At 45.1% G+C, this 8,929-nt stretch overlaps 1 protein-coding gene across 1 annotated transcript; it reads left to right on the forward strand.

Moving 5' to 3' along the window:
- Window positions 1-380: 380 nt before the first annotated feature.
- CCNO (cyclin O) lies at window positions 381-7,498 on the forward strand. Its single transcript, XM_089688084.1, has 3 exons — window positions 381-969; window positions 2,188-2,373; window positions 6,206-7,498. The coding sequence occupies exons 1-3, from the start codon at window positions 571-573 to the stop codon at window positions 6,692-6,694; spliced, it is 1,074 nt and encodes a 357-aa protein (XP_089544210.1). The 5' UTR covers window positions 381-570; the 3' UTR covers window positions 6,695-7,498.
- Window positions 7,499-8,929: the final 1,431 nt, after the last annotated feature.

Here is an 8,929-nt window from a genome sequence, read left to right on the forward strand (position 1 = left end):
GTCTGTGAGAAATGTCAGGAGTGATGAGCAGATGACAACACACCCCGTATAATAACAATTATATATAGAGAGAGGTTTTATTTTTACACCCGAGTCGGGGGTCCCTGTCGCCCCCCATTGCATCCAATGGCCCCGCAGCTGTTCCATTCGAACCTGTACTTTCCTCTCAGATAACGGGCTCGCCGCTCGGTACGATGTGGACACAATTCTTGTCTCTTCAGATTCCAGACCGCTGTAGCGGAATAATTAACGACCATAAACATGACACAACCCCCCAGGCAGCCCCAGGTACGGCTGTGCCCATTGGCGCCTCCATGAGGGCCCCAGCCTGGGAGATGAGCTCCATCCCCCCTTCTTCATTCACAGAGCCGCTGTCTCCCTGACAACAGACCGGCGCGTGCCTCCTCCAGCCGCGGGAGAAGGTTTCCCTCTCGAGCGGTTCTTTCGCCGGGAAAGCTCTCCCCGCTGACGTCACCCGCCAGAGGTTCCCCCGCTCGGCCAATCAACGGAGAGAACAGCTGGATATAAAAGCCGGCCTTTTCCGCCCTCAGGCAGATAAGCGCCGCAGACATGGTGGTATGTGAAGTCCGAAAGACCGAGCAACACCTGCTCCTGACGGGTGAGGGGCCCCGGAGCCCCAGCAAGAGGAAGAGGGAGGAGAGCACCCCGGAGGACGCGGGCAACGGCAGTCTGTGTGACAGCATGGGGGTGAAGAGAGTCCGGTACCGGAGACACAGGAAGCAGACTCTGGAGGCCCGGAGCTGTGACTCGGGGGTGGGGGATCTGTATGAGACCCCCAGTCCCAGCCCGCATTCCCCGGTCTATGAGACCCAAGAGGAGCCCTGTCCGGGGATCTCCTACAGACAGGCCGTGCAGAACTTCCGAGACTATGGAGAGGAGGCCTATGTGTTCTACAAGAGCCTGGAGGACACCTACCTCACCCGCCACTGCATGGAAAACCAGCCACAGGTATCACCATCAGGGTCCCCATCAGAGACCTCCTTCCATCAGGGTCCCCATCAGAGCCCCCCCTTCCATCAGAGTCCCCATCAGAGCCCCCCCTTCCATCAAGAGTCCCCATCAGAGCCCCCCCTTCCATCAAGAGTCCCCATCAGAGCCCCCCCTTCCATCAAGAGTCCCCATCAGAGCCCCCCCTTCCATCAAGAGTCCCCATCAGAGCCCCCCCTTCCACCAGGGTCCCCATCAGAGCCCCCCCTTCCACCAGGGTCCCCATCAGAGCCCCCCCTTTCCACCAGGGTCCCCATCAGAGCCCCCCCTTTCCACCAGGATCCCCATCAGAGCCCCCCCTTTCCACCAGGATCCCCATCAGAGCCCCCCCCCCTTCCACCAGGGTCCCCATCAGAGCCCCCCCCCCTTCCACCAGGGTCCCCATCAGAGCCCCCCCCCCTTCCACCAGGGTCCCCATCAGAGCCCTCCCCTTCCACCAGGGTCCCCATCAGAGCCCTCCCCTTCCACCAGGGTCCCCATCAGAGCCCTCCCTTACATCAGGGTCCCCATCAGAGCCCCCCCCCCCTTGCATCAGGGTCCCCATCAGAGCCCCCCCCCTTGAATCAGGGTCCCCATCAGAGCCCCCCCCCTTGCATCAGGGTCCCAGAGACCCCCCCCTTACATAAGGGTCCCCTTCAGAGCCGCTCTTTACATCAGAGTCCCCATCAAAGCTCCTCTCTTACATCAGAGTCCCACTTACATTGGGGTCCCCATCAGAGTCCTCCCTCACATTAAAGTCCCCACCATAGCCCCCTTACATCAGAGTGCCAGATATAATCTTGCAGTGGGCCCGGTTTAGAGACCCCTGATAGAGATGCACATGTCAGCCAGGGAAGTTGCTGTCTTAGCCTCTGTTTGACTTGCAGTTCAGGGTGCTGCACATGTGATCAGGTATGACACCAGCCATAGCTCAAGCAACTCCCTGCCAGCAGAACACAGTAGCACTGCAGTCAGTGTGGAGAAGGGGGGGGGGATCAAGTTATTTTCTTTCCTTCTTCCTGAGGTGGAAGTAAAAAAAAGTTGTATTCTCTATGGCCACCTTAGATTCCTTCAGGCTTTATACATTTTAGCCAAAAGTCATAAATAATCTTCTTCTTCTGGAGAACAAATGATATGTTCCTAGATATTAGAATAATAAAATATTTCTCCTATATTTATGTGTTTGTGTTTCTCTGACAGCTCAAACCCGAATCTCGCTGCAAACTGATCAGCTGGCTGATTCCTGTACATAAACACTTCAAGCTGGGCTTCGAATCCCTGTGCCTCGCCATCAATATCCTGGACCGGTTCCTGGCCTGCACCCCTGTGGCCACTGACTGCTTTCAGCTAGTGGGTGTCACCTCCTTACTTATTGCATGCAAACAGGTATGTACATCATCCAATTGTGAGATAGATAGGCACTGTGCATCTATTTTACAATTCGTCTATACACAAGTGTCACTTTTCACTTTTTAGGGGCAGCTGCATACCCTCAGCCAATGCTGGGGGGCAATATTAATTAACCTTCCTAGCAGTAATCCCGAGTGTTACTCTTTAATTTTCAGTACCAAAAGCGGTAACCTCGAGCCACACTCGGAATTACACTGTAGTCCTTGTCCTGCGATCCCCTGATCCTTACCTTGTCCTGCGATCCCCTGATCCTTACCTTGTCCTGCGATCCCCCGATGTCCTCCCTCTGTGTCCTCTAGCCGGTGCCGGCATCCGTCTCCTGGGTTCTGTTCCCTGCGAGCATCGCGATGCAGGGGGCGGAGCCGGCGGAAGATTCAAAAAGTAAAAAACATGACATACACACAATACATTGTAATCTGTTAGGATTACATTACTGTATCAAACCATTTCACCTAAATGTTGTCCCGAGTGCTTTGTTCTGTGCCCTGTCTGCACTTTTACCGTTCTTTCTGCCTGGAAACTTGAACATCCATGGAATCCAAAAAGCGTCCCTTTAGGTCAAAAGTGGTTTTAGACCATCTAGAGAACAGCGATTGTGAATTACTGTAGAATCATTTGCAGAATTTGAGCGATAGTGATTTGTGGGGAAATTCATCATCAGACACAGAAAGTGACAATAGCGACTATTCTGCGACTGAGCTCAGTGATGTGCGAACGTTATACTCTATTTCAAATTTCAGTGTTTTTGGTTTTATTACATTATTGAATTAAATTTATTATTATATTATTTTTTATAATTATTTATTATATTATAATATATGATTTTGTGTTTCAAACTTTATCATACCCAGAATGTTTACTAGACTCTCTTGTTTGGACAGATTTAAGTGAGTTATTCCTAAGAATTACAGGCCTACAATATAAAACAACAAATTTCCATGCAAAACAATGGTCAGCACCAGGGGCAGACTGACAACTCATGGGGCCCCCGGGCAATAGGGGATCATGGGGCCCCTGTGTACTTGCCCAAACTCAAAAAAGCCTATGAAAAACGTACCAGGGGCCCCCTACTGACCCTGGGCCCTCGGGCAGTGCCCGAGTTTCCAAATGGTCAGTCCGCCCCTGGTCAGCACTTTTACCCGGCAGTACTAGGGTCGTTGGTTCGAATCTCAACCACGGCACCACCTGCCTGGAGTTTGCATGTTCTCCCTGTGCCTGCGGGGGTTTCCTCCGGGTACTCCGGTTTCTTCCCACTCTCCAAAGACATGCTGGTAGGTGAATTGGATCCTGTCTAAAATTGGCCCTAGTAGGTATATGTATGAATGTGAGTTAGGGACTTTAGATTGTACGCCCCTTGAGGGTTAGGTACCGATTTGAATGTATAATATATATGTAAAGTGCTGCGTAAATTGATGGCGCTATATAAGTACCTGAAATAAATAAAAACAATGTTCCGCTCTGACATTCAAAAACATTGACATAATTAGACCACCAGGGAGGTTAACATTACTTTAATAGATTTATTTTTCAATTTGATATCAAGCATTAGACGCCACAATAATTCATTATTTTTCGAATGTACATCATCCAGACAAATGTTACTATATTTTCCTATTAACGGGGATCACTGGGGATTTTAGAGGCACTAGACAATGATTGGTGAAATACTAGCTATGTATTTTGCACAATGCAGAAAGTAATGTTCTGCTACAGGCACACCTACTCATAAAAGCTCAAGATCAGAGTGCTGGCTTCCGGCAGTCACTGGCTGCTCCTTATAATGTATCCACAATACTCTTCAAAAGAAGGGGAAGCCGCACACTGTGTAGAAGCCTTGTACAAGATTATTAGGCTCTCTGATACAGACGGTTCCACTTGTTTAGCAGAAATTCGCGTTTCACTCTATGCACCACTTACTTACGCCCCGGTCACATCAAGCCCAACTTTGAAAACGTACAGTGAAGTCCAGGGGCGTGTTGACCATTTGGAAACTCTGCCAGAGGGCCCGGGGTCAGTAGGGGGCCCCATGAGAAGCCACAGGAACCTTTTTCATAGGCTTTTTTGAGTTTGGGCAAGGACACAGGGGCCCCATGATCCCCTATTGCCCGGGGGCACCATGAGTTATCAGTCCGCCCCTGGTGAAGTTGCATGATTTTAAAGTTGGGGGACATGCCGATTTCAGGTATGATTTGCAAGACATCTGGCACAGATGTCTATGCAAATTGCACCAAATGTAGTGCTTGTACTACTTTAGAAACCTGTGTGGCTACGACCAAGTCAGAACCGCACCGATATGACCGCTGTAATTGCGGACAATAGGGTGTGACTTGGCATGCAATTTGCAAGTCGCATTACATGCAAACCGCATGCCAAGTCGCACCTAGTTCAACCGGGGTCTTATAGGGTAAAAGTCACAGGGTAAAACTCACCTAAGCTGCATATTTTCAAACCAGTTTCGCAGCATTTGGTTCATGTATTTCATTAGCCAGAATTTTCATTTATTCTGGGCACTGAAATGGATAAACTGCTAGTGTTTAGGTGAGTTTATATGCGTTTAGGAGTATTTGGCGTTTTTAAATGCTGGTAAACTCTTGTCCTGAATGCAGTTTTTGTGCTTTCAGAGAAATGCCATTAAACTCAGCTGCCTGTAAACTCCTATAAAAGACTGTGTACATGAACATGTAGGATAACACAGAGCTCAGGGGCTTCAGAAAAAAACACCCATCTGCTCCTAAACATCAGTTTAGCAGCTGCAGTGTACGAGGTCTTAGGCTCCATGCACACTGGGCTTAAAAAAAAAAAAAAAAAAACGCCAGTTCCCTTGGCAGAAAAAAATGATGATACAGTGCATTTTTGTACACTGTTTAGGCACGTTTAAGAGAGTTTAGCATTTTTTTTTTCTGCCAGAAAGCTCAAAAATGCAAACCAGAAGCATTTTTTCCCCTGCCTCTAAAGCCTTATGTACCCATGAACTCACCTAGTCGTTAAAATCTCCTGGCAGCAGAAAAATGCTAAATGCGGCAAAAATGCATGTAAACGCAGTACCATGTTTACTTGCGGTTAGCCACGTTTAGCGCGTGGACATTTATTCATTTGATTGGCCAGAAAAAAAAACAGCCGCTGTAAAAACATCCAGTGTGCATGAGGACTTCAAATCAGTCAATTAATGAACTCAACTGGTTCATGAGATGGGGCATTTCACTGATGCACAGAGATGCATGTCAAACACAGAATAAACACTCAACAAATAAAGATACATTGTCACCCAGTGTTCTAGAATGCACCATACTGTCACAGACAACTACATTGTATCATTGTATCAAATATATACACAGTTCCTCATGTCAATCTGTCAAAGTATAGTGGAAAATGTGCAGCAGGGAAAACCATCTTAATAAACTTCTATGTTCTCAATTGTACTGTAAATTCTCAAACACCATGAAGCCATCAATCCATCTAACATTTTTACTACCACTAAAATCACAATGTTAATTAAGACAAAAATAAAAAAATAAACAATAATAAACGAATATGATCGGTTAGTATATAATCATCTCATATGTTCAATCCAATACTGACACAGATCAGGAGACCTCATAGTGATTAATATTTCCATATCACAAGAGTATCCATTCAGGAAAGCAGAAAAAAAATGTGTGGTACAAGCAACTGTTATGGTATTCATCGTGGTCACATCTACCCATTATTAATTTACTTTAATAGCTCCTTTATACTGACCTTAGACTTATTGCACCAGAAATCGTCATACCTTTATACATTGTTACTAATATTACATTCTTCCTTCCAGGTGGAGACACGGCCGCCCCGAGTGAAGCAGCTGCTTGCCTTGTGCTGTGATACCTTCTCCAGAGAGCAGCTCTGCAATCTTGAATGCATCATCTTGCTTAAACTCCGATTCCAGCTGGCAGCACCAACCATTAACTTCTTCCTGCAGCACTTCTCCCTCCTGCAGGTTGCTGATGGTCACCCCTCAGATGCTGATCTATCCCAGGCCTCCAGGTCACTAGCTGTAGCCAAAGGCATTGCAGAACTGAGCTTGGCTGATTATGCCTTTAACTCCTACCCTCCATCACTAATGGCGGTTTGTTGCTTGGCACTCTCAGAACAAATGTTGGGCAATGAAAGGCCCATCAGTGTCCAGAGCAGCGGTTACTCTGAGAGCCAACTGAGGGAGTGCATGGACAAGATTGACTTGCTTATCTCCTTAAACCGAGATTCTTTGCATCGCCTGCTGCCTAATGAAGTCCCTGATAAGAGTATGGATGTGGATAATTAGAGGTTCCTTTTTTTTAAATACCAACTTCACCCAAAACTAACAGTTTTGGGTAGGGAGGTGTGAGGGGAATGCCTTCTGGCCTTTAAAATCTCGTGGTGGTCTTTTCTCTTGCCCACAAAGTCATAGCAAGGTGCCACTCCTGAAGCTGAATTCCTGAATTTTCCCTGTGATGTGACACCATGAGTATGTCCTGGAATGGCAATGGCAGTTGGGCAGAGCTGGAAATTCTAGTGCAGGTCTCTCACCACTGTAGGTCTTGGAAAATATATGAAGCAACCCATAACTCATACCCATATTCACAGCAAACTGAAATCTGTATGGGAAGGAATCAACCTTCAAATTTGTTGTACTAAATCCCTTTGATAAGTTGTTAACTTTAGGTGATCACTGTCCAACCTGTATTTAATGCAATGTAAAATGCTGCTAAAAGTCTAATTTATTAACAACACAATGAAGTACTTGATTTTATTTAAGGATACTGAGGTGCTTCCAATCTAACAGTATTGCGTTTTAGCCAAATACTTGAATATAATTTTTTTTATTTATTTGTAGTGCAATATTTTTATTTGATGTGTTAGAGTTTGAAAATCAAGCACGAAACATGACCTGTAACTTGTAGCATTTACTTCTGCTGTTTTACATTGCTACTAATATAATTTGCACTGATATTTTACACTTTTATATACTTTTTGTATATAGTGTAGGTAACAATACACTCACTGTTTATATTAAACAATATTGACAATGTAATGAAATTAATTTACTGTTGACAGTACAAGAATGAATAAATTGGTCCAAACTGAACATCTAGACCTGTGTGCTCTGTACAGATATAAATATAGAATAAAAAAGAAATTATTATTATACAGTATTTATATAGCGCCAACAGTTTGCTAGGCGCTTTACTATATATATGTATGTGTGACACTCCTTACCCTCATCTATAATTATTGAATCACTGAAAATTAGTCCAGGTATATGAGTGAGTAGCATCAGAAATGTATTGGTGATCACTGTATCAGCATCACGATTAAAGTATTTCTAAAGCCAAATATTTTTTTTTTTTTCAATGGTTATAAGTTACATTGATCCAGAGCAGGCCATTGTGTGTATGCATGTTATGCCTTGTTCACTGCGCAGCACAGCAGCCACTCAGAACCGGACCTGGAAGATTGTGGCAATGGTAGAAACAGCACCTACTAGAGTGATTTCCAGCTTCCACGGGAATCAACCAGGTATGGCATATACAGGTATGAGGTGGTATCAAAATGTTTTGAGACTAGTTTTGTAACACCAATGCCAATGAATCATGTCAATCATTTCTGTGGCAGATTTGCCAAAGTTTCACACAGAATTTCATGTTTGTTCTAGCTTGCTTTCATGATGAAATAGCAGACGTGGTCAGAATGGCACCAGTTGCACAGCTCCCGATGTACACAGGATGATGCCTTTTGGCACATTGACTTATGAAGGATGGTGCTCCCTGTGACTGTGCATGCAGCCTTGTGCTGCCATCTGTTGGCTTGTTACAAAACTAGTCTTGAAACTTTTTGATATCACCTCGTACATACTTACATCACTCCAAGAGGGGACCAGTGTAACAATGCAAAAAAAAAAAATCCACACCTAAACTTCAGCTCTAATACCCCTTCTATAGACCCAACAGAAAGTGCAAGGAAAGCACTTCAAAATAAGGAAAATCTTAGAAAGTTATCATTGGAACAAGTGTACTCATTGTGGGATTTCCCCTCTACACTTGTTTTTGTGACAACTCAAAATTCTGAAGTTTAACTTTCAGTGTGAATGAAAACAGTCAGTTATAGAGAGTGCATCTCCGGAGTGGGGCTACACTTGCTAACCATTCCTTGTTCTGTTCAAAGCTTTGACTTCAGTTACTTTATTGTCTGTGTCACGGTCAGCGTGTGTGTGTGTGTGTGTGTGTGTATTCACAAGGCAGTTATCACCAGTAAGTTCATAATTTCCCTCTCCAGGATTGAATGACTGCACAAAGGCTCAACCACTTTGCAGCCATTGCAGGGTGTGTGTGCTGAGTGCAGGGTGTAGGCATCTATCTATAATAAATACCTTTTCATTGTGGTTAGGTAAATTATAGTCACCAGAATTTAATGGAAATTGTACGTCCAGTTAAAAGCCATAGTTAGTAGCCACAACTGCTAAAATGGGCCACACACTAAGACAGTAATACATTCTGATTCAATGCTGAACTAAAGCAGT

The sequence above is a fragment of the Staurois parvus genome, unplaced genomic scaffold, assembly GCF_062004578.1.
Source record: "Staurois parvus isolate SC_StPar_1 unplaced genomic scaffold, SC_StPar_1.0 ptg000445l, whole genome shotgun sequence".
NCBI classification, from domain to species: domain Eukaryota; kingdom Metazoa; phylum Chordata; class Amphibia; order Anura; family Ranidae; genus Staurois; species Staurois parvus.

Coding starts and splice junctions, on each gene's coding strand:
- CCNO (XM_089688084.1), top strand. CDS start 571: ATGGTGGTATGTGAAGTCCGAAAGACCGAGCAACACCTGCTCCTGACG. Junction 970..2,187: donor GCATGGAAAACCAGCCACAG/GTATCACCATCA, acceptor TTTCTCTGACAG/CTCAAACCCGAATCTCGCTG. Junction 2,374..6,205: donor TACTTATTGCATGCAAACAG/GTATGTACATCA, acceptor TCTTCCTTCCAG/GTGGAGACACGGCCGCCCCG.